General features: G+C 56.8%; 1 protein-coding gene across 3 annotated transcripts in view; it reads right to left on the bottom strand.

Annotated features, from left to right (window-relative positions):
* The window catches only part of RNF220 (ring finger protein 220), a gene marked incomplete at its 5' end in the record, with an annotated part of 224,695 nt that overhangs the window by 75,050 nt on the left and 124,161 nt on the right, over positions 1-25,484 (bottom strand). For all 3 annotated transcript variants that reach the window (XM_082003186.1, XM_082003183.1, XM_082003184.1), the window contains one exon: positions 13,128-13,257. In XM_082003186.1, the coding sequence (XP_081859312.1) occupies positions 13,128-13,257 (130 nt within the window). The remainder of the gene's footprint in view (positions 1-13,127; positions 13,258-25,484) is intronic.

Raw genomic sequence — 25,484 nt, 5'->3', positions numbered from 1 at the left:
GCTCCCCACCCCAAAACGGAGGGGACACAGGCAGTTACCCATCGCCATCAGGTCACCCCAAACGCCGCAGGTCTGCTCCCGGAGCAAGCGGCTGCGGCTCCCGGGGACCACCGATCGACGGGCTGGGGCAATCGCCTCCCTGGCAGTCCCCCTTCCCTGAGGGGATGCGCTGCCGGATGCTTGCTGGGGGGTGCAGGATGCCCCCCCTGCTCTCAGGAGGTGGCACAGAGCAGAGTCAGTCCCCGCTGCCCCCCAAGATGCAGCCCGGGCACCACCTCCCATCTGTGCCTGAACGCGTGCGGTGGGAAAGGTTTCCACCCCATCCCTATCTCCAGTGCTACCATGAACTTCTCAATCGCCCAAAGTGTGAAACAACTTTTTTTTTTCCTTTTATAATCCAAACGCTGGGTTAAAAAACCCGACTCATTTCCTCCCTTTTCTTGTTAAAAGGTGTTTAAAATTATTCCTTTTCGAGGGAAAGAGGAAGAATCTCATTAATTCCTCCCAGAAACGGTGTTAGTGCCAGGAAACTACAGTTTTCAGGATGAGAGTCTCTCTGGTCAGCCGAAAGGCCAGTCTTCTGCCGTTGGGACTGCTGAGGAAAGGGACTGATTTAGATAACTTGGCAGAGGTTATTTTATTCTTCATTTGGAGGATTATCAAGAACCACCCCCCTCCTTGCAATTTAGTCCTGCTCTATTGCTAGTAAGAGTTTGCAGTTTGTTTTTATTTCTTTCCAGAGATTGGTCAGGAATGGCCACAAGCCCAAGTCCCAAGACCCTGCAATTTAAGGGCGCTTTCCTCCACCCTGCTAAACAACCCCCCGAATTAGAGTGGCTGCAGCCCCCCGCACCTCTTAAGGATGCTGACAGCGGGCTGAGAATCGAAAGGCCATCAGCAAAGAGAGACCTTCCCCTCCATAAACACCACAGACAAATTAAAAATGGTAAAAGGGAAATCAAGACCTTTAAAGTTCAAACACTTTTCGGTGCCTTTTAAAGTTTTCTCGCTCTAGGCCCTTGCAGAGAGCACAATCTTTGGAGACCTTGGGATTCTCTTTAATCACCCAGCCAGGCTGCAGTGGTCTGAAATGATTACACATTTACATAGTAATAACCCCAACACTCCCCACATTATTTCATGGCTAGCATATTTCCACTCGGCGAGTGATCCATGTGTTTTAAATTATAACCTGTACATAGGAAATTAGTTACTAAGTACGATATTCACGGGCTCGTCTGACACTTCTAATTAAGGTGATTTACACAGAATTATCCTACGAAATAAAAAAATGGTGTTTTGCTAGCTAATAAAATATAATTACTACCCGCATTTATAAGTTACAGTTAGTTTTAATCTATTTGGGGAATTGTTTATCTAGTTCATTACAGCAAAACAACTTCTTTCCCTTTTAGGCAACCCTCCCAAAGTGCCAAAGACGACAAGAAACGCCCTGGAAAGACCCAGGGATTTGGGCAGCCTCTTCCTCTCTCTCCCGACGACTTGCATTTCCAAACGATACAAGGCTGCTTCCCTTTCTCGGGGCCGAGACACCAGTTCTGGCCGCGCCTTCACGCATCCCCACGCGTTTGGGTCCCTGCCCTGGTGCTGCTGGAGGGCTCTGCCCTGCGTCCGCATCTCCCATTAACCTTAACGGCAGCTGCACAGCCGGGTCCCCACACGCCCCAGGGCGCTCGCCAGGGTCCCATCGCTCCTCTGTATTAGGGCACATCAGCTTTAAGAGGAACCTTTACTCTCAGCAAGGCCCTCCACAATGAAAGCAAGACTCGGGCTACACCACAGACATGCAGATGTCTTTCAAGGCTGGGCAGGGGTCTGATTAGGAGCACCCCCAGGTGCAGCTGGGAGTCCCCTGCCATCGCCCTGAGCGAGCCCCAAGGGGCTGTTCGGACCCAGCGCGTCGGTCGTGAGGTCCCGAAGGGCAGCTCAGCGCGCCAAACACGTGCCCTCCTTACCCAGTCGTGGGCTTTCTCTACCCCTGCCACGGCTGCTATTACACACAATGACTTTCAAGGTGTGTTTTGTTTTGGGTTTTTTTTGTTATGGCCTTGCCTTTTGCCATAGGGAAAAAAAAAGCAATATGGAAGGAGTGGTCCCTTATGAGCCCCATGAATGGAACCTGCTGCTTCCCATACGGAAAACCCAGGGCACGAGCTGAAGGTTAAGTGCCCTGATTGACGGTAAAACGCAAAGTGATACCTGTCCTTTTCCTTTAAGCCTTTGCTCTCGCAAGCTGTCGTAGGAATCTCAGGTTTCCTCCAAAAGAAAAGAGAGGTCTCCTGGGTGCCCAGGTCAGGAGACAAGCAGAAGCCTCGCTCCCCGTGGGAGATGGCTCACCAGCCGCCGGGCAGAGGACCACGACCCAGCGTGTGCTCGTGGTGCCCAGAGCCCACCACACACAGGCAGGGCTCTTGCTGGCCCCCCGGCCCGGGCAGAAGCCCGGTGCCAGGCACCTGCCCGAGGGAAGCAGGGGCAGGAGCCTTCCTCCTCTGTGCTCACGGCAGCGCGCGCGCGCCGACCGTGCTGGCTCCGGGGCATCACCGCAGCATCCCGGAGCAAGGGCTGGAAAGTTCAGTTGCAGTTGCAGCTACAGCTCGAGGAGACCGAGAGAGAGATGTGCTCAGGGGGAAATCTGAGCTCAGAGCAGCGACGGGGCTTGCCTGACGCCTCAGTGCAGCACCAGTAAGGTCGGAAACAGCTCCAAGGCCGCGCTTCAGCCCACCACAGCTGCTTGGGCTCCCCAAGCGCGTCCAAACGAGACTTCTGCAGAGCCCCCAGCCAGGGCAAGGCAGGGCTTGTGATGAGCATCCATCAAGGAAGGGCTGAGCTCAGTACCTGGCATAGCAGCCACCCCCCAGCTGCGCTCCCCACAGGTAATTAATAATGACTGCAAGAGCAGAAGTTCCTTGAGCTCAGGCAGCTACAGTTGTTTGTGCTCATCCCTTAATGACATTGCAGACAGAAGTGTTTTAAAGAGGTGGTAAAAGAGCTACTGCCGTGCAGCTGGTGTCTTCCAGCTCTGCAACTCTTCCACAGAACAACTCTCGGCAGCCTCTGGATTTGATGGGCACCAGCCAGAGCACATGCAGCTCCCACATGAGATCTTGCAAAGCCAAAAGGTTTCTTCAAGCTGCAGCCAACTAATTTTTTTTTTTTTCCTAAATAAAATAATCCAGTGGAAACAATTTATTTTTAGCTGCAGGACTCACAGCTTGAACAGGCAGCCTTGGGATGGGAGCCCCGGCAGCGGAGCAAGCAGAGCTCTGCAGACAGCAGCGCCAGCCGTAAATAAGTAGTCGCCGGGTAGAGAGGGAATTGGATTTTTGTGAATGCCAGTTTAAATAAGTGGAAGTATCACTTGAAGCCTAAATAAGGAAATGGGAGTTTGATTTAAAAAAAACCCAAACCTATGCGAGGCCCAATCCTCACCTAGCCGCCGGTGACAGCCCTCGGCACGGCCGGGTGCGACCCGTGGCGTCGGGGGAAGCGCGCTGGGAGTTTTAACCTGCTGTGGCTCCTCTAGCGGCACCTGCTCCAAGCGCTGCCTAGAAGATCTCCTGCATCCCACGATGGGGAAAGGGGCCGAGTGATGGTAAAAATTGCCGAAGAGACTGGAGTCAGGACTAGAAACGCTCTGCATGTACAGTCCCAGATGTGCTTCCCAGATGCTCCCCCAGTCAGTATTTGCGAGGCCTCTGTGCTCAGCGTGGTCGGTTGTGACAAACTTGACCCCGCGGGGCAGCCACCCGCCTCCCCCAAAGAGATGAAGCTGCAGCAGAAAGGCAGCAGGATCATGAAACGCTGTGGCATGACCTGACCGTGCTAAAACCGCCTATTTGCTCTGTCCCATTGACACCCCCGGCTCTTTCTCCCCTGCTGGGTTTTTCTTTATCAACCCCTGGTACCCCATGCCCCTGCTGGGAGCCCCTGCTCGGAGCGGGCCACAGGTTTCCGGCTGAGGACGTGATGGTCCACGCGTGTGGGGCGAAGCAGGAGGCTGGGGTGGGAGGGTTGTTTCATTTCTCTCCCACTACCTGAAAAGGAGGTGGCTGGTAAAATAAAGAGAACAGTCAGAGGGAAAGGTCATGCATTAGATTGATCTGGGGGGCTCTTTGCTACTGCGGCTATAATGACTGTTTAATTATTCCCAGCTCACGTGGCAGTTCAGAAGAGGCTCCGCAGAAGGTACGCATCGCCTTAGGGCAAATAACTGACCGAAGATTTATTTTTCACCCTGGGGTTTCCAGGCATCCTTTCCCAGGCCTCCCGCTGCCCTGGGATTCGGCAGCAGAGGAAGGCTTTGCCCTCCGAGGTCCCAAACCCCAGCCTACAAACCCATGCTCTGGAGTTAGGGGATGGGCTGTGGGTGCCGCGGGTCTGAAGGCACTTCGAGGAGTGTTGATAGCACTTTTAGGGCACTGCATGAGCGAGGGGATACGTGACCCATGAATTTTCTCACCCGCTGTTCTACCCTGGAAGCCCTGACCGCGAGAAGTGCTCTCACCTACAGATTATGGGCAGCAGCCGCTGCCTGCCCTGGGGTCTGCCATGGGAGGAGAGGAACGGGGCATCTCTAAGTGGGACAGGCAGCTGCACGGCCTGTGCTCTCTCCGCTGGCTGGAGAAGCCATGGATGAATGGTCCAGCCTGCTGTCGTTGCCACCCTCTGACTGCACGAGAGGAAGCCGGAGGGTCTCTCTTCCCTCTCTGTCCATGATTAATCTGCCACAGCGAGGGGCAGGGACACAAATCAGAGGGGAGATGAAGGAGGATAAATCCACAGTATCAGCAGCGCCACATTTGCTAGATAATAGACAGACTCTTCTCCTCATAAATTTCCCTCCATTCCCCCATGGTTGCCCACCACTGACACTGGCAGCCATGGAGCTGGGCTGATCCCAGCCTTTCTGGTGTCCCGGCTGGTGGGGAGAGCCTGAGACCCTCCGCCCGGGCTGGCATCCTTCACCCCCCGCACACGCTGGGGTGTAGCGGGGGCCGCAGGACGGCACAGCGAAGCCCCGTCCAAGCTCACGGGCTTTAGCCGGTGCATGGGCCACCTGAGCTGACTGCCATGAGGTGATCCACACCAGCACGTGAAGTGGGTAGGAGAAGCACTAGAGACAACAAGCGCTCTTTAATTTACTTGGTATTTCTGCTCTCCACCTCGGTGTCTCCCAGATGCGCCTTGTCCTCCCTCCCTGCCCCAGCACAACACCGTGTCCTCACTCCTCAGTTTGGCAGCAGCCGGCTCACCCACCCCTCCGCACCCCACGCGGGGACGTGACCCTGTTAGCTGCCTCGCGGTGGCAGGTGGCCCTGCGCCCCGCTCGGGTACCACCAAGCCGCTGACACTTCCAGGCAGGTTCCTCCGGTGACGGAGCGTGTTTAATTTAAACCTGCAGGAGTCACGCTGCTGGAGAAGGCTTCAGGTGATGGCACCTCCCACGCGCCTGGTGATGCAGCCGTGCCTGAACCCGGACACCCGTGACCCCAGAGCTGAGGTCCCACACTGAACACCTCTGCTGCGGGGCGGCACGGGATGCCCTGCTGCTGTGGGGTGGGATGTCCTGCCGTGGGGCAGAGCAGGATGCGAATGACCCCGGGTTTTGCTGGGGCACATCGGCTGCAGGACAATCCCTGGATGCTGCACGTGCTGCGGGAAGTGGCCGCTCGGGTAGCGGGTGCTCGGTGCCGCGCTCGAGGCTCTCCCTGCGGCAGCTGGGCGTTGCGCCGAGGCTCACGCGTGCCGGGACTGGCGCACCGGGGGGAGACGTCGCAGGTGAACACCGTGGGGGGTGCCAGAGCCCTCCGGGAAAGCCCCCGGGGGTCCCGGGCTGGCTGGCTGCCTTCCCCACGCCCGGGGAGAGCGTGCTGGGGGGAGACACCCAGTCCCACCTCGCAAAGCGCTGTCAGGCACTTCATCGTGCCTGGCCCCGCCATCTCCCCGGCCTGGATTTATGCCTTGAGGGGTCACCTCTGGTGAGACTCTAATAACACGACTTTATTAGCTTTCTTGTTCCTTCTTTAAGATACAGTAGCAAGGGGGGAGGAGGGCAGCGGCACCTCGGGAAGGAGTGGGGGCCGTACGGATAGGAAGCAGCTGCCCTCACGATTCCCCTTCTCGGTGACAAGGGGGAGAGGGAGAAAAATGATGCTCCCTTGAAATTTATCATGCACCCAATTACAATGTTAATTGGCAAGTCCCAGAAATCAATTAATTCGCAAATTTTTTTCAATTAAAAATTAAGATAAATCATAAAACGTTATTAAGCAAAGGCCAAACTCCTTGAACTTTTTTTTTTTCTTGTAGGCATCTGAGTTTTTTTTAAATTTAAATAAAAAAAAGAGCTGTGTTGCCAAAGCCCGATGCCCTTGAGTGCCTTTGCTGAAGTGCAGGGGGCTGTCATCAGCAGGACTGGGCTGAAGACAGATAAAAAAATATCGACCAGTCGGACACACTGCTTCTGCTTTATTGATCAGGCGGGAATTTAACTTGCTGTGCATATCCACTGTGTCAGCAAGGGCCACGGGCAAAATTAAAAGTACTTGGCTTGGAGATGTCGCCTTGATACCGGGGGGTGGGGAGAGAGAGAGGGAGGGGGAAGAAGAGGGGGAGAAAGGGAAGAAAAGAAAAGATGAAGGTGGAAAAAGAAGAGGGGAAAAAGAAGGAAGAAAAAAGATGGAGAGAAGTTGAGGAGCAGGAGGCTGCAACGCCTGCTTTTGCCTGGTTGCAATCTCACTTGTTGGCCAGGCTCCTTGCCCTCTCTGGAGTGCTCGCAGGTGTTTACCGCATGCAAGGAGGGGAATCAGCACGTATTTCAACCGAGCTTCAGAAAAAACACCTTCTCAGTCAAAACCACCTCTAATCTCACTCATTCAGAGGCTGGGGGACCTGCAGTGTTCGCTGCACAAGGAGTCTGGGGAAGTACCCAGACATAAATCGAGGAGACCTGAGGCGAGGGCCGTGACCCTGGCGTGACACATGACAACGGAGCTAATTCGGGTTTTACACCCTCTATTCATCCTGCCGGGCCTGTCCACGCGGCTGCTCGCCCTTCCCAGAGCAGCCGCCCGCGCCGGGCCCAGGGAGGTCTCCTCCGAGGGCCCTTTGGGACCGCACAGCGCTCAGCAGGTCCCGCTGAAATGACTCAAACCCTTGCCTGAGGCAGTGCGAGGAGCAGCCGCGCTTAGACACTGGGTTCCTTGAGCGGGAGACAGGTATAAGCCACGTCTCGTAACTTGCTCTGGGTCCTTGTCCTAACCAGGAGTAACACAGAAAGCCCCTGTCATTTGGGTGTGCAGGGACCACAGGGATGGTGTGCTTCTCTCCTCGTCCATCACAGGAGTCTCCGGTGCAGACTCTGAGGGGGGTAGCACGGGATGACTTTAATCAGAAAGACAATAAAACACTGGGAAAGCAACCTGTGAAAGGATGTGCAATCTAGGATGTGCCTCCAGATGCCTGGAGACATCTCTCAAGGATAGTGACCCTGTCTGGAGTGACCAGGCCATCTCCCAAGGTCCGACAACCTTCATGTTTTAGCTATATTGTCAGCTTCCTCCTTATTCCTTATCCCACCGGGCCCGGAGCTGCCTCTGTCCCCCGAGGAGAGCTACCTCAGTGCCTCGCTGCATAAAGAAACCTCGTGCTGAAGCCCCCCCAGCGGGGTGAGGGTGCTCAGGGCAGCGCTTTCTGCTTCCACCCCGGCTGCCGAGGGAGGGAGGATTAAGAACAGTGAGAGGAAAAGAGCACGAGTGCAAACGAGGGAGAAGGAAGGACGCCGAAGGAAGATTTAAGCCTGGGCAAAGGTGCACTGAGAGCTGCTACAGGAGCTGGAGCACCACAGTCCCATGGTTGGCTCTTTTCCTCTGACATTAATTGAAGCTGGCTCCAAGACTGAAGCTAAATCTCTCATCTGGGGATTTCACCAACAGGCCTTCCCCACTGCATCGTGCTCTGCCCTCCTTTGCCTGATGCTATTCGGTTCCCTCTTGGCGACAGCATCTTTGAGGTCACCAGAAAACAGCCTGCAGCACTTCCCATTTGCACCAAGCCCTCTGTGTTCTGGGCAACGCTTCGCAATCAGAGAATCAGAAAAGAAACGATTCCTGGACACACCAGAAAGGTCATCAGGGGGAATCGGCAGCTCCTGAGATGCTGGGTGCACAGGGACGTGTCCCTGTGCTCCCAGCACGGTGGCAAGGAGCAGTGAGAGCTGCTAGCCCAGGCTGGGAACAGCCAACAGGTGGGCACGGGCTGTAAAACACAAATATGCGCAGATGAAGTGTTCAATGCGGAGGAAAGAAAGGAAGAAAAGTGAAGAAGGGAAGAGTTTGCACAGGCATGGGGCACTGTGAGTACAGCATCCCCCCCATCCGCCCACTCAAGCACATCCAGCCCCGGGGGCACCCACCGAGCACCCTGGGTGGCTGTTGCACCACTGTGCCCACCCCGGGATGTCATGGCACAGGCACAGGTAATACTGTATGAGGCGTGAGGGTACTGCTGGCTACATCTGCTAAGCTTAGAAATCCCTTTAAATAAGGGGAAAGACCTGAGAGAGTCCTGTCTGAGCTCGGACCATCCTTCAGCTGCCAAAGCAGAAAGAGACCCACCATGCTCCTCCCTCTGGCCCACTCCCCAGCTATAACGATACACCTCATCCTTTTGGGGAGGTGAAATCACAGCTCTGAAGCATAGATTTGCTGCTGGTAATGCAGGGGAGAATCTGCTAGCTGTCACACAGGGAAATAAAAATGCTCCCTACCAAATAATTTTTTTAAAAAGGGCACTGCATATTCAAGAACAGAGCATCATGTTAGTAAAACCACTGCCTCCAAAGGCCCATTCCCAACCTTCAAGCACTTGACTCAGCAACCATAATATTCGTAATGTGACTTCCTAAGGTTTTTGAAATGGCCAATAAATGCCTCTTCCCCAGAATCTAGAAGGCACTGTGGACCTGTTGGGGACCATCAGCTGAGGCGGGGTCCCCTACTGCCTCCTTTACTCCTCTTCTGCCCTCAAACTCATCTTCTCTCCCACCCTGAACTCAAAGCTCAGCCCCAAGCCTGCCCCTTCTCCACCCAGCCTCCCCCATCGTCAGCAGGTTGTCCTCTGCGGTCACTGCCCGGGGAGCAGCGGGCAGGGTGTAAGGGTCCCCCTGCATGCCCCCACCTCCGCTCACAGTATTTACCTGCAGTGACATACGCAGAGATACGCTCATATGTACGCGGGGATGCGCGTGTGCCTGTCCTGGGGGACACCCATGGGTGCTGCTCTCGAACGCCGTGCCTGCCTGCACTGCCCGGGTGTTCCTGGGCTGGGGAAACGTGTCTGCAGCCGAAGCACCAGCTGAACCTCAGAGCTGGGGCCATTAACAGCTCCAGAAAGAGTCTCACATTTTGGTGTGCTTTATTGCAAGCCTTTAACACGGATGAGGTGTAAAACAGGCGGATATAAATCGAGTGAGGATAGGAGACCTGCATCTAGTGCACAGATAAGCTTTGTGCACACAAGCCAGGAATATTCATGTATTCTGCAGCGACCAGCCTGGCTGGGGCACGGGGCATCCGTGCACACAGAGGGTCGCTGTTATTATTTCTTGTTTTTACCTTGGTGGCACTCGGCTGCTCAGCTGGGGATCAGCACCTTTTGCCCTCTGAGCTGCACATGCAGAGCGAGGGGAGCATCCCTTCCGCCCAGCGCTGTGGGGCTGCCGCTCGCCCGCCTCCCGCTCTCTGCCGCGTTGTGCTTGTGCTGCGCCAAGGTGAGCTACTAGGTAATTTCTCTTCGGAGGAGGAATACCAACAGCCTCGCCTGGCAAGAGTTAAACCCCATGAAACCAAGGCTTGTAGTTTTGTTTTCTTTCAATTTATACCCTTCACTTAAAGAGGGGGAGGAGGGAAGAAAGGAGGGGGAGAAAAAAGAAAGCCAGGTGACATATTCTAAGAGGGAGCACCGAAAACGTGTTAAGCACTTCAAAATCTCATATATTCAATCGGCCTCTGGCAAGACATCTGCCTAATGTTAGCGCTTAAATATCCTTTTCCATTTTACATGCATTCAAGTCTCATTTGAGCGAAATGAAACGGTATTATTAAAGGGAGATTTTGCACAAATGGCCTGAATTTGACATGTCAAGTTCAATGAGGCTGTTACATATGTAACACCGAGAAGGGCTTGGAGGCTGCCGGCTCTTGAAACAGCGCCAGTGGCTCAGAAATGAAATTTGCATTCAGAGAGCCTTGCCTCGCTGCACAGAGCTGCGCATGGGGCTCGGCCGGACCTGTGTGGGGTGGAGGAGCCGTGGGGCGAGCACAAGCAGGTCTCTCCCCGTGCTTTGGGAGACTGGACACACCAAGAAGGCAGCAGAGCTAGAATCTCAGGTCCCTCATTCAGACTCAAGTCTGCTTTTTCAAGGAAAAGCTTGACCCTGCATCAGGGCTGGATCCTCCTGAGGGATGTCCATCACTGGTCCAACGGCCAGTGTCCATCCCCTGGGCAAGGAGAGCTCCTTGGCACGGGTGGGGTGCTGGCCTGTGGCTCAGCACGGCTCCTCCTGCCTCGCCGCGTGATGCTCCAGCTGGGTACACCTTGAGATGTCCCTGCCCTGAGGCCAGGATGGTCGCACAGGCACTGCCCATGGGGAAGAAGGGCTGTCCCTGGGGGACAGCAAACCCCATCCCCGCCAGCTGAGCAAGGGGTGCCCTGGTGTAGGTGGGATGCAACCCCAGGCTCCTGGTGAGCTGGGACCATGGGTAGCATCATCCAGGTGACTCCTACAGCTCCCTTGTATCTCAGCCCCAAGAAGCTCCTGTGATCACCGGGGGGAATCCCTTTTCCTCCTTCCCTTCCTCTGCCCTCCTCCGAGCGATGCCGAGCTCCTCGCTCTGGCGATGCCCGTAAGCCCACGTGAGTGCTCAGCGCCCAGCGGAGGTGATGGCACGGGGCGGTCCCTCAACCTTGCTTCTCCACCAGCCTCTCCCCTCCTCTTCATCTGGCTCTACGGCAGCATCTCGGCTGGCTCACTCCACCATGCAGCCCCGTGTCCACGCTGCCTCGGGGGAGATCCCGGCACTCGGGGAGCCCCGGTGCCGCGGTGGGAGCTGATGCGGCACCCGCCAAATCCCTAGTGCTGCAGGCTCAGCGGGCAGGAGGGGATCTGCCTTCCTAACCCCGAGCGCTGGAAATTTATGATTCTGTTGCAAATCATTAAGGTTTATTAAAACTTAACAGCAGAAGCCATGATTGGCTGCATCCTCTTTAAATTAAAAAAAAAAAAAGGCCCTTGGAAAGCAGCCCCCCGGTTCGCTTCTCCCCATCAGACTGATAAGTAACAGCTGCTCAGCCATTTCGGTAACGAGTCGGTATTGGCAGGGAGCGGCCAGGGCTGCCGGTGCCCGTCACGTTTATAGGCCTACATTTTATTTTTATGTTTATTGGGTTATTTGAGATCATTATTAGTTTCTCTCTCCTCTTGTTGATGTGTTCTTGCTCCCGGCTCCTCCAGGCGGGAGAGGTGGGGGAATGGGAGACGGGGCCACCCGCTAGACCAAGCCGCCCCGCCGGAGCTGGGCAGCGCACAGGAGCTCGACCCACTCATGTCCTGCTGCCCGCCATTGCTGCCCGCCATTGCTGCCCACCCTGCCCGCTGCTGCCGGCTGGCCCCGGCATCACTCCCCTCCGGGACTGGGAGAGAGCGTCCCCGCGCAGAGCTGCTGCGTTACAGATTAGCCTCCATCGCCTGAATCCATCGGCTAGATTGAACGTTATCTATCACGCTACGGAGGGAGTCGTTATTTAATAATTAATAAAGACCTCTGATTCCTCTTCGCCGCCTGCGTGGCCGAGCGGCGCGGGCCGGGGAAGCGAGGGCAAGCCGGGGAGAGCTGTCTCCTCTTCTAACTGCTGCTGTTATTTAAAGGAATAATGCCATTCTTTTTCACTTGTCAGCTGGCCCACAATGGCCCTTGTCATGCTTTATGATTTAGGGTTTCCTTTCCTTTCCCATTAAACGCCACCTTCCCATCACCGCCTCGCGCCAGCCAGCCTCCGCTCCTGGCTTGCGGTTTCGGTTTCACTCTGATATTGGCCCAACTTCTTTGATGGGCTCCTCCGAGCGCTAATTGCTTCTGTTCATTTAAACCTGTTCACTAATTTGCAGCGGCCCTTTATTAAGTTGGATGTGGCCCAAATTACACCATAAATTACGCTGGCGAGGGGACTGGGTGTCGCGGGGGATAAATGGGCTGCCTGTTCCCTGCCCCCCCATCTTCCTGTGCAGTGCGTGGGGGATGCGGGTCTCAGCCTGAGGCTGTGGGTGCCCAATTTGGGAGATCTCAGCCCGGACTCATCTGGGGAGGTCTCTCTTTCCCTAGATAAAGCTCCCTCCCTCTCTCTTCATCCGCAGCGGCTGTCACTCAGTCGCAGCGAAGATCCAAGCCGGGCAGGGGAGGATTCCACACCCCCCGCACCACGCACAGCCGCGCGCACCCCCTTGCCCCGGCGCATCCGCACAGGCACGCGCGCTCCCCCTCCTCTCCGACCACCTGGTGACGTAACTTTGCGTCTAGTCGGCAGTTTGATTCCTTTCCTCACCTTTTAACGACTGGGGAATTCATTAATAATTGAAATAAACACGTTCTTTTCCAAGGCTGCTGAGTTTTATTAAAGCCGGGGCAGGGATCTGCCAACCCTTGGCTGCAGCCATTTCCTAAATAACTGCTAGCAGTTAAAAGGCAATTTTTTAATTTTTTTTTTTTCAATAGGGGACTTTGCTGTGCCGGGGAAGGCAGAAGGGAGCTGAAGGCAGCTGAGAGGCAGCGCACACCGTTGCTGCAGGCCTGCTCCATCATGGGACATGAGCAACGTGAGGGCTGCTCACCCCAGCACACGTCCCCGGGGAAAGGGGTGTCTGTGCCCTCCGGCGGGCGTTTCTGCCTGGCTTTGCCCTTGCGGTGAACTCCAGGGAAACGTTTCTGCCCCACTGGCTAGCACTAAATTTCCCATATCTTGTGGCTGTGGGTACCACCAGCTCCTCTGCCACCTGCGGGTGCCCCAGCCGGCTAACCGGGGATGCTGGTGGACCCCAGGGAGCTGCTTACCTGATATTCAGCTGCGTGAGCTTCTCCAGCTCCTGCTCCATGTGTTCCTGCAACTCCCCGGGCCGAAGGAGGACCTGGCAAATGGGGCAGATCGGAGCCTGGCTGTCAAACAACGTCGCTTTCTTTTTGCCTGCAGGGAGGAAAAGAGGGGAGAAAGCTTTAGCTCTGATTGACCGCTGTCAGCGTTGCCTGCGCTCTGCCCCGGTTCCCGTCCTAGCTGAGGTCTGAAACCGGGGGATTTTCTCCTGGCATAGCCCCATTTCTCGCCCCGTCCCATGGTCTCTGGGGCAGGGACTGGCTCTGTCCTGCAGCGGGACAGCAACTGGCCCAAGAGCATCCCAGCCCCAGCCGTGGGCCCTCCAGTCTTACAGGGAGAGCAGCAACAGCCACATTTCGGGAGTGACCCTGTGCAGCCCCGGCTTCCCCGGTTTGCGGCGCAGGCGGTGTGACTTGGGGCAGATGGATGGCGTGGCACTACCCGCTGTTCCTATTAACTAATACCAGTAAATTAAGAAGAGCCATCTTCATCCTCCTTGGCAGTCCTGAAGTCGGGTGGGTCAGGATCAGCTCCCCAAAGGGCAGAGCTGTTCTCCATGGGCACACAACGGTTGGGAGGCAGAGGAGACCCCGTGGCACTGGGCAGCGAACGGCAGGGAGCAGGTCTGGGTGCTTGGCACGGCTGCCCCGGCAGTCACCGGGGACTGCTCACCCGCCCCTGGGCTTGGATGGGGCCACTCACCCTCCCTGCACCACCAGCCGCTCCGGATCCGGCAGCCGCCCTCACCCTGAGTCCTCTGGGGCTGCGTCATACCTGGGTGAGACCTGGGGGTGCTTGCGGACCCCAATCCCAAGCTGGGCTGGGCCCTGGGGCTGCTCTGGAAGTAGGGCACTGCCTCACACCCTCCTCACCCCAAATCCTCCCCGCTGCTTCCCTGCCCAGCCACATCTCCCTGGTTCACTCCCTGCTCCTGAGCCAATTTCCTCCAGCTCGGAAACTTTATTGCCCCCTCTGTAAGGAATATACAGCGTCTATTTAACATAAAATAAAACTCTAAAGCAAACAATGATGTTTCAATAAAACAGAGAGGCCCACGGGTCTCCAGGCCCCCCTCTCCCAGCTGTATTAGCAGCTCTGCTCATGAGAGGGCGTGCGGAGCCCAGCTCAGATGGCTCCAGCGGGGAGAAACATGCTTTATAGCCGCCTGTTGTCATCTAACGTGAACCTTCCTGCAGGATTATTTATTTATGTATTAGACATGGATCAAATTGGTTAAATCCGAGTGAGAGGCAGTAATGCACAATAAAGCAGCCAGCGCTGGAGACGAGGGGGCTGCGTGCACCGTGGCCTTCCAATCAGGAGCCAAAAGGTGCCATTTTATGGCTCCTAACGATGGCAGGGCCCAGTTAAATGAATCGCCATTAAAGGAATAGACCTTCTCAAAGTATAAAACATTGGTGTGAGCGGCTTTACTGGGTCCCTGCTGCTCACTGTATAACTGCCTGGTGCAGGCATTTAACAAGAGGAAGGGTCTGAAACAAGTTTGAGAGTCACCTTGGCTCATCCTTGCCTTCCAGCAGGACACAGCGTACGTGCCCGGAGGGAGCGGGGCTGTCACCAGGACACTGCCTGCCCTTTTCTTCAGCCTCCCTATAGGAGGTGGGGGAAACCGAGGCGCGAGGGAGCTGTCGGAGCAAGGCCAGTGCCATGGGACATCCCCTACCTCCCCAGCTTCTCCAGGCACTCGGAACTCTCCCATTTGCAGAGCCAGGAGGAAAACCCAGTCTGTCTCTCCTCCAGACTTGAGCCGCTCCCGATGGCTCCTGGGCAGAGCCCCGGCAGAGCCCAGGCACGTCGGCTCCTCATCCCCACCGCCCTGCCGCCGGGGAGGGCACGGCGTGCAGCCCGTGCAGCTGGAACATCTTCCTCTCTCCTCCTCCCCTTGTGTTTAAATAATGCCCAGAGACCAACCCAAACCCAAACAACCAGCTCCTGCTGACCCTTGCGGGAAAGGTTGGCATTTCAGTAATTCCACCTTCCTCTTGGAGCTTTTCCACTTTTGTGTAGCGGGGGCCCAAAATAGCCCAGGAGCGTCCCCGACCACCTGCTATTTATAACCCCAACTTTGCAGCAAAACAATGGAGCTGTCTGAGTCTCCCTCCCAAAATAAACAGGCAGCCTTTGAGCGGACGGGAAATCCTGCTGGATCCCCGCTGTGGGGTGTACAGATGGACGGGTAAACAGGCTGCCCCCCGCCCTACCGCACCGCATCCCCACTCCCAGCCCGGGCCACAGCCATGGGGCCGGCAAGCCCCCCCACCTGCCCCCCGCAGCTTGGGCTGGTGGGACAGGGATGCTCTCGGCAGCGTCGGAGGGTGAACTGGAGGTTGGCATGCCCGGTTCTCTGCTCTCAGGGGAGCCCAGGAGTGTTTGTTTGCTGGGGAAGGCGACGGAGCGTCCCGGACGGCAGCGCTGGGATGGGCAGCCTCGGATGAGGAGGCGCAGCTGGGTCCCTCCTGGGGACCGGCTCTGTTGCACCAAGCTGGTGGCTTTTTTAACCTCCCACACGCCCAGGTCCTCACTCCCTGCTTGTTCTTCAGGGCTCTCCCATGGGGTGCGTGTTCCTAAGCAGAGGGGATTTTGGATTTCAATGGCCAGGGCAAGCGGGAAGGATCTCAGGCCATGGGAAGGAGCCTTGCTGCCTTCCATGGCCGCTCCCAACCCCAGGCCAGTAGGAGAAATGAGCAGCGATGGCCTTACCCACGAGCTACACCAACAACACGGTGACGAATTCATGCCAAGGAAGGATGTGACAGCTGTCACCCCGAATCCGTGTGACAGCCGGGGAAGATCCCCCTGCTCCAGTGGGTGCGGGAGGCTGGTGCTTGTACTGAAGCAAGGGCTTCCAGAGGGGCAGGAGAACAGGGACCCGGACACGCAGCCAAGTCGCTGACGTACAGATTGCAAAGCAGGAGGCAGAAGGAGCCCCGGCTCCTGGCCCAAGGGGCTGACAACCGTGCTTTTGCAGGAGCCGGGCTAAACGCGAGTGACAGGCGGAAGGGAGGGACCATCTCCCGTGCCAGCAGGACACCTACGCGAGCCTCGCCAGGTCTGCGAAACCCGCTGCATGCCCGCAGTGCCACAGAGGCTGCCGGCGGGATGCGTCTCCCCACATCAGCTGCATCCGCATCCGCGGCGTGGCCCGGAGCCTGCCACACGCCCACGCTGTGGTGTCTCGCGCAGGGCAGCGGTACCCAGCTCCGTGGCACGGGATGCTGGTTGTGGGAAGAGGGTGGTCTTTGCAAGTCTTAGGGTTTTCTTTGTGAATGTAATGCTGGGGGAGATGCGTACATCCCACCTCTCCTCTCTGGAGCAGGGACATCCTCGTACCCATGAAAAAGCAAAGGATGCCACACTCCGTGTGCGGCTGGACAGTGTGGGGTGTAGGTGCTTACCGCAGTCGAGGGAGCAGAGAGCGTTGGTTTGCCCAGGACAAAACAAAGAGCCCATATCCCCAAGTGGGCTGGACCCGCGCCTGCCCCAGCAGCAAGTGCTCCCTGCTCTTCCCTCCCTGCCCTGTGCCAAACCCGCTCCTGGGAGACCCTGAATGGCTCTTTTCAGGCTTTTGTTTTTTGGCAGCTGTGTTTTTGTTTTCTTTGCCCCTCTCTCTCCCCTTCGCGCTCTGGTTACTCGGTAGGCTCAGCTCCAGTGTTTACCCTCCTCGGCTCTGCCGTGCTTCCCCTGCTGCCGACCCCCTGCTCGCCAGTGCCAGAGAGATGAAAAGACAGAGCTTCGGTGCTCCCGCTGTTTGCACGGTCTCCTGGGCTCCGCAGAAATGTTTAACTCCAAGTGTTGAAACCGAATATTTCCTGCTCTGAAAGCTGAGGGCTCAATGCACAGACGCACCCCTGCATGGAGGAATTTGTCCACGGGCTCCGTCAAAGGGCATCTGCAAACCGATCCCAGCCTAAGCGGGGACCGAACCGAACCCTCCTGATCCCGCTGGGGATCGAGGGCCGGATCCCGCCCTCAGTTACAGCGATACGGAACCAATATAATTCCCCTGAGTCAGGTCTGATCCACTGCGAAGCGACGGCTGATGGGACCGGGGCTCCGGGCTGGGAGCTGGGCTCAGGTACCGGGGATGCAAGCGTGGTGCTGAAGAGACGTGAAGGCATGAAGCCATCCCTGCTCCCACCCTGCCTCTGTGCCCCGGAATGGAGGGCTGACAGCACCGCGAGGCATTTGCAGGCCAGGACTGTGTCACTTAGAAGGGGAAATGCTGTTTTGGAGAGCGTTTAAGTGAGGAAAAAAGGGACCTAGCCTGCCAGCAGCCATGACAGCACGTGACGGATACAGCCCCACTACGCAGCAAGGACTAAACGATGCTCCCAAGTCACTCTGAATGAGCAGAGTGTACAAGGCGTGAGGGCTCGCTCTTCCCAGGAGCTCAGCAAGTTGCCAAATGAATGAAATAAATTGTTTATAACTCAATCGCTCAGCTCTGCTGACGGCTTGTTGCACAGCCAGGTGCCTCCCCAGGGACTGCCACGGCGGCGGCGCAGGCGGTGGCCGCGGGCGGGGAGCACTGATGGGGGCACCTTCCCTGCTGGGGATGCGTTCGCTCCTTCCTAACAGCCCTTCGCCAGGCAGGCCCCAGGGCATCTGCCCAGATTTCGGGTCATCTTCTCCCCACGCTCTCCTTTCTCGCTGCCGTCTGAAACCTGCTCCCGGGAGGACCAGCTCTTCTCTCCTAACTCCTGATTTCTCCTATCTCAAACTGTTTTCCACTTGTCTGAGTACCAAACTCCCCCTCCTTCTGAGATGCCTCCCTCCATCTTGCCCTCCTATTTCCTCTCTCTCCCTCTTAAACACTCCATCATTTAAACCCAATCAAAGCCGGTTGATCTGAAACTCTTCTGAATAGAAATGACCCCATGCTGGAGCCCTGCGGCCCTGTGTGCCGCTTCGGGGGCCGCGCTGAAACCAGGTGGGTGGTAATGGAAGTGCTGACACAGGCTCCTTGACAGCATCGCCACTGCCAGCGCCTGTAATAATCCCTCCCGGCTCCCCCGCAACTCGGTTTCCGCGGCGATTATTTTCCATTCGATGATGGGCTTGCTGTTATTTGTGTACTGATAGCAGATATCTTGTGTGACAAGCCTGCTTTCCTTCCAGCTCAAAAAACAATAATTCAAAGAAAGCCCCATATTAGCTTGGAAATAGCCAAATGCTCGCTCTTCTCCCGGTGAGCCCGCGCCGCAGCCGAGGAGGCTCACAGAATCCTGACAGTAAGTGGCAGCCAAGCGGCTGCACTGCAGCCAGGGGAGGATGACAACGGTGGGGATTGTTCATGTGTCAGTGCAGAGCACCCCGGAATAACAGCGGAGGCAAGAAGTATTTGGTAATAAAGCGAGGGAGCAGGAATAATGTTGTTCATCACTCTCCCATCTCCCTGTTATTTAATGGTGTGCTCCCAGTGCCATCCCCACGGGGCTGCATCCCGCCTGCCCGGCGCTGCCTTGGATCCTGCTGGTTTTGACTGGGGCCAAAAGGTACGTGGCCCCGAAAACCTGCACGGGGGGAAAGCTCAAAGTCAGGGCACATCCCACTCCTTTCAGCAGGCCCTTCCCCTCCCTCGGGCCGGGCCGGCCATGCGGGATGCAGACACTGGTTGTGCAGGACGCAGACCTCGGCTGTGTGGCATGCGGACCTCAGCCTGCTGCCCGGGACCGGGCACTCTGGATCTGGCCCCTCCTGCACTTGCCCTGCCAGGCGCCAGGGATGGCGATGGGTGGTGAGATGACTCCAGGTTTGTGCGTTTTGGCTGGGTTCAGCATCTGGCTGTAACCGCATCCACAGCACGACCTAACTCTGCAAACAGCCCGTGGTGCGGCGAGCGCACCCGGGTCACCAGGGAATCACCCTACGTCCAGCAGACCTGCCCTTCCATGGAGCACATGCGTTTTGGAGGACTGTGCGTGCGGGAAGGGAGAGGAGGTCTGGTAAAGTGGCTTTTCATGTCAGAAAAGGCTTTTGAGGAGTCACTTCTCCACTCCTGCATCACAGCGCAAAGCTGCCGCAGGGCACGGGCAGAAGCTGGGCTCGGATCGTGCTGGGCACGGCACGGGCATGGGGCCACTCCTGCCTTGAATCCAACAGAGGGGAGCGCAAGGAGTGGCTGGCAGCCCCTTTTCTACAGACGGGGCAAGAGAGGCACGGACGGACCGAGGGGCCTCTACAACCTCATGAGCAAACTGGGGCGCAGAAAAGAGCTGAGCTCAGCCCCCTGCGTCCCCGCCAAGGGCCTGACCCCCAGCGTTGCTCAGTGCCCGGGCTGCCAAGCAGCTTAGCAAATATATCTGCTTCTCCTGAGGCTAAAAACTACAGAGGGATCTGAGGCAGAAAAGCTTGCTAAAATATTGATTTCTTTCCAAAGAAAAGAGCTGCTCTTGTAGCTGCCTCTCCAGGCAAGCTGGATACTGGGGAGGACTGGTGTAAACTGGTACAGTGCTGCTGCCACGCAGCTGACGCCAGCAGGGGTGATCCCACGGGTCTTGCAGTAAAAATGCCTATTCAAGCAGCACCGTGTGCTCTTCGGAGACTCTTGCACGTCCCGTTGGGTCCTGCAGCACGTTTCTCGTGGGAGCTGGCAGCCCAGCAGTGGGGAGAGGCAAGGAGCCCCTCCGAGCACCCAACCCCACCGCCCGCCGTCCCGGCCCCAGCCCTCCATCTGCGGAGACCATGGCTGCCTGGCGCGGGGCAGAGGAAGACGGATTGAGCCGGGCAATAATTTAAGAAACTGAGTGAGTCTGTACATCCAATCACTTTACAAATCAGGGGAAAAGGAGAGAGGAGGAAAGGCAGTAGGGGGGGGAGAAGTGAAAAGGCCGTGCAGGGAAATGCATCACAATTACTGTCTCGGCTCTAATGAGGAGCCTGTCATGAGGCTGTCATCCTGCGGAAAGCCACCTACTCAGAAAGATTCAATAAAAAAGTAGCAGAGAGATAAAAAAGAGATATATTTCAGCCCTTGCTAATATTCTTTTCATTTGTCCCAGCACAAAATAAGATACTGCACTTAACCGGCTCGGTTAAAATGAAAAGGGGGGGGGGGCGGGAAGGGAGCAGCATTGATCAATACCACTAAAAGCCGGGAGACACGGTGATGGAGTGCAATTTTTTTGTCTGTGCTGAAGCATAGCAGAGGCCCGGGCGGGGTAATTTATGATTCACACGCATGCCGGCTAACTAGAGGCTGACAAGACAATGAATCCTCGATGAGAGGCCCGCGGGCCTCCGGCAGGGCTGGGAAGGGAGAGCCTGACAGGGACCTGGAAGGGAGCGGGGAAGAGGAGGGCTGGGACGGGCTGCGGCCCGTCTCCCCGCGGCGCTGCTCCGGGGCTCGGCGCGGCTCCGCAGAGCGGCACAGAAACGCCTCCCCGGGCTTCGGGAGGGAAGAAGAGGCGCGGCCGAGAGCAAGCCAAGGGGCTGCGCTGCCTCTGTCCCTGCCCTTCTCCCTCGCCGCTCCTGGCCGGGCAGCCTGCCCGTGCCGGCTTCCCCCGAGGAGGCACATGGGTGCCCGGCCATGACCCGCGCTGGGCTGGAGATGGACCAAAGCAGGACAGCGGGGACTGGGGACAGGGACAGATGATCCCTTCTCCCCTCCAAGCTTCTCTGACGGATGCCGGTATGAGTCCGGGCAAGCTCAGGACCGCAGAGCTGGACCTTCCTGCTGCCACCCATCCTCTGCCCTGGCAGTGAAACTGGAGTCTCCTCCAACCCGCTGCCTCATCTCCAAAACACACAAGTCCCGGGGAGCAGCTGGGTCTCCCCGTCATCAGTGGTGTCCCTGGCTTCAGCAAACATGGCACAGCAGAAACTCTCCCGGGGGAATCCTACAGCTCTGCCCCTCCAGCCTGGGGGGCCTCCCGGAGCACGGCACATCTCCTTCCCCCACTTCCTTGAGCTGCCCTCCATCCCGCCGGTCTTGTCACGCCGTGCAGCCACGACTGGCCAGGCTGCGGACACGGGCACCACAGAGCAAACCACCCGGAGCCTGTGGGACCCAGGGACCGTGCATACAATTCTGCAGCCACTGCGGCCCAGAGCCGCTCCTTCCTCAGCAGGGCTTGCGAAACAAGGCGTGGGGGCCCAGCACGCTCCCCAGCAAGCCGGCAGCCACAGCCGGACTGAGCGCGGGGAGCGGATCTGCCTCGTCACCATCCCTCCTCCTCCTCCTCCTCAGCCACCCGGCATGCCTGGGGCTGTGCATCCAGGGCTGGCAGCTGGGTGACATTTAGCAACAGGCCTGGCCTCTGGCCCTGTTTGCTGTTACAAGGGTCACTTTTCGTCCCTTGCTGAGCCAAGTCCCCCCAGCTGGGGTTCCTGCTGGCCCGGTGGGAGCGGGCGGAGGGAAGGAGCTGCGTAGCAGCATTGCCAATGCGTGCCTTCATTGTCCATGCTCTGCGTCAGTTCTCGGGATGGAAAAACCTTGAGCAAAATACCTGCTTTAGGCTGCCAAAAAATAATGGCAGTGGGAACTAGAGAAGGTGGGAGTTTCACAGGAACATCCCTGTGTCTGGCTGGGAGCCCGGAAGAGACCTGGTGTCCGATGTCCCAGGCACTTTTGGGGTCTGTGCCATGCCCCAATTGCTTCATCCACGCCAGAAACCAGGACGCAGTCGTGAGCGGGAGCGACAGCCCTGCACAGAGGCTGGGGGAGCAGTGGAGGGGCTTCTCCCTCCCAGCCTTATCCCACCACCGCACACCCGAGCTCCCTGCAAAACCTGCGGGGCCATCCTGCACCAGACGGCAGCTGCTCAGCTCTCGCACGCCCCGTCCTCCTGCTCCCCTGGGTCCTCGGCGAAGGATCTGGCCGCATCCCAAGAGACAGGTTCAGCCTGGAAATGTGACTCTACCTTCACCATTGGCAGTGAAACGAGAGACTGGGGACAACCCCACTGCCAGCGGGATGGGGGCTGGCGGTGGGTCCCCCCGCAGCCCAGCGAGGTGCCCCGAGAGGGGCTCCAGCCCCATCCTGTCCCCGCAGCAGACACTCGCAGGCAGCCACGCTGCTCCCATGCCCTTGACTTGGAGGGCAGCCTGTTAAGTTGGTGATATACTGATACGCCTATAATTCGAAGGGGTGATGGGATAGAGTCTTTCCATGCTTCCCACCCACTCCCTCCCCCCACTTTCCGGCTCCTCTCCTCTCCTCCCTCGGGGGTGTGTGGGGCACATATCGAAAACACAGATATTGAACTGTCAAAACTATTTCCTACAAGAAAATAGATTCATCAGCTTGCAGCACGCAGGGTCATTGCCACATTTTCCCCTCGCGCCAGCACCTGCACATGCCGGCGCATACCCAATGCCTCTTCGCAGCACCGGCACTTTAGCTTGTAGCTCAGGGCCCTTAAGTGACTTTGAGAAATGGATAATCGATTATAATTCCACGGGCCTCTCTGCAGATTTATCCAGAGAATGTATAAAAGCCAGGGCTTGGGAGAAGCGGGTCCTTCTGGCCAACACGTCGATTGCCTGCGCTCTCTGTGCCCGGCTTGGAAAATCGCATCCCAAGCACGACTCTGTTTAATCCATCAGTACACAATCAATGCACTCTGTAATCAACTCTTGATCACTTAATTTTACACATGTTGGCTGAATCCCTTTGTTTAATCACTAGATCAGGCCGCCTTGTTGCACTGCCCCCTCCCTGCTTAACCCTCCCTGACCCCCGTCCCCCCCCGCCGGCACCACCGAACGCAGCCCGGAGCCTTCATTTCACCTTGAGGAAGAGCTCCCGTGAATTTAGAGAGCCGTGAGATGGCAAAGGAAGGGCAGAAAGGAAAACAGAGGGACTGAAAGAATAACGCCGGAGAGAAAGAAAATGTTTTCCCTTCTCTGTCTTCCTGGAGCGTGTCCTGGTCATTTCCGCCCACGTAGCAGAAATCTCGGCTGGGATTTAAAAGGGGGCTGGATGCTGGCGTACGCACACTGAAGGCCTGCAGCATCCCAGGGACAACAGGCACAGCGGGGTGTCACTGGGCAGACGCACCGGCACACGACGGGCACCCATCACGCGGCTCCCCTGGCTGCATCTAGCCCCTCCAGCATCCTCCCCACCCCGTTATTATTGTGACTGTTTTAGCAGCTGAGGCCATTACGAGCATCGGTTCTTGATCTTTCCCTCCCAGAGGCATCCTTGGGAACATCGCTCCCATCTCGCCGGGGTTCATCTTCCTTTTTATGGCAAGAGCACGACCCTCGGGTTGCGAATGCATGTAAACGCAGCTATTTGGCATTTTTAGCGTGATTTGTGTCGCTAGCCTGATGCCACCTCACCCTTCACACGTGCTCCGCCGGCACGCCAGGGTCAGCGTCCGAGGGATGCTCGTAGGTGGAGATGTCTGACTGCACGACATTGAAATGCGCTGGGATTTTGCATGCGCGTGCCTCATCCTGCTGTCGAATAACCCTTTCCAGGAAGAGTTTGTGGCATTTTAACTGTGTGATGAGAACATGAAGGCTCAGAGATAGAGGGACCACGTACTTGCCATCCAATCACGGACCACATTTTGACGGGCCACGTAGGTCACGCAGCGCGTTCCTCCTACCCGAGCAGCGCAGTAATTCATAACCCAGTTAAATCTTCCTTTTTAAAGAGGCCTTGATGCCGCCTCTAATTTGGCACGTGGAGTAACTGCTGCTCATGCTTGCAAGAATAAATGATGGGGTATGCTTGAACAAGAGGGATCTGGAAGCGCAATTGCCAGGGGAGTGTGCAAATGTTAGCTTTGCCCAGGAAACTTGCACAAAACTGTGTGTTGACACCAAGAGGCCAGTTGTAGGACAAAGCAGGCGCGGATGTTTAAAGAGAATTCCAGTTGCTATCCTATAGCAAATAGTCTTCAAAGAGCCCCTGGAGCTCTCGGCCTCTCAGCATGGAAAAAGGAGCTTGTACAAGATGAAACGCAAATAAATAGTTTACCATAGAAAAGATATCCAAGGCAAAGAGTGAGATGCAAGTTTTAGATCTCACATTAGCCAGCTGGGGTTTTATTGGTCCCCAAGTAAAAGCTGTAAATAAAATAAAAACCTAACCTGCATATTGTCAAACTACATTTAAAAAAACCTCACAACTTAATTGCACTCAAGAGCACCAAGGGGCAAACTGGTGCACAATGCATCACAAGGCAGCCCGCAGAGCTGTTAGTAAAGCGTAAATCCGAGAGCTGGACAAGTGGAGCCTTTTACCTTGGGATCTGCTGACAGTCACAGATTACTCCGGTTTTCCTAACATAGATCATTTCTGCCCCAGAAGCTCTTGGTAAGGGGTTGGTAAGAAGAGAGAACACAGAAAGGTCTCTCCTCTGCTCACACTGGCATCAGTGCCAGGGAGGAGGGATGGGTGACGGGTGGGATGCTGAGACCCTGGCTCCTTGTTTCCAGGCTCCTGCCTGGCCGTAGGGAGCAAAGGTGATGCTGCGCTTCGGGGCGGCAGAGCCCAGGTGACGGGGACAGCAGCTCCAGCCCGAATCGGCCAGCAGGGAACGGCTGAGCGACCAGAGCATCTTCCCCTCCCGTGCGGACTGCTGAGGGCTGCCGGGGGCTGCGCAGCGGTGCTCCCGGGGCGCGGCAGAGCCGGGACAGCTCTCCCCTCCACATCGGGCTCTCATCCCTCCTATGCAGAGCTTCGCTGCTCTTTCCATCCACTTTTCCTTTCCACTGCATTCATTCTTTAAACCTTAATATATGCTGATATGTTGACAACATCAAAACCAGCCCACTTGGCTCAGCTTAAGGAGCGGCTCTTCCCAGCAGATCCACGCTTGAGATCTGGTCTGGGCTTCACTGGACCACAGGCTGCAGGGTTTTTCTCCAGGGTCTGCACTTGTTCAAGCTGGCCTGACTTCCACGGGAACAGGCAAAGCCAGACCAGGTCACTCTGTCCCGGGAGTCCCTGGCCAGAGGATCAAAGGGTCACCCTGCCTGAGGTCTGCCACTGAACCAGAAAATGGACAACGTGCTTTGGCCAGGACTGACGCTGGGCTGTACGACAGTTGCTCTTCAGCCAGCCCCTTCTGCCCATCCCCACTCCTCCTCCTCCTCGTCCCCCAGCACAACGCGCGCTGGTTGGGCTGGGTCCTGCTGCGCAGGGGCAGGACAGGACGAGGCCTCACAGGCACATCCAGGGGAGCAGGCAGCATCTCTCCCGCCAGCGCTGCTGGGGAGGGAGTTGCACCAGCCAAGCTGCCTTCCTGCCCCATGGAGCTGACACTCCTCCCAGCCAGGCAAACCCCACACGGACTTATTTGCTGCCTCCAGACCCCTCTCACGCCCACCTCACAGGCAAT

Source organism: Phaethon aethereus (genome assembly GCF_964289735.1).
Source record: "Phaethon aethereus genome assembly, chromosome: 8".
In the NCBI taxonomy this organism is placed as follows: Eukaryota; Metazoa; Chordata; class Aves; order Phaethontiformes; family Phaethontidae; genus Phaethon; species Phaethon aethereus.
The sequence above is the reverse complement of the archived record's forward strand: the minus strand, read 5'-3'. Positions and strand labels throughout refer to the sequence as shown.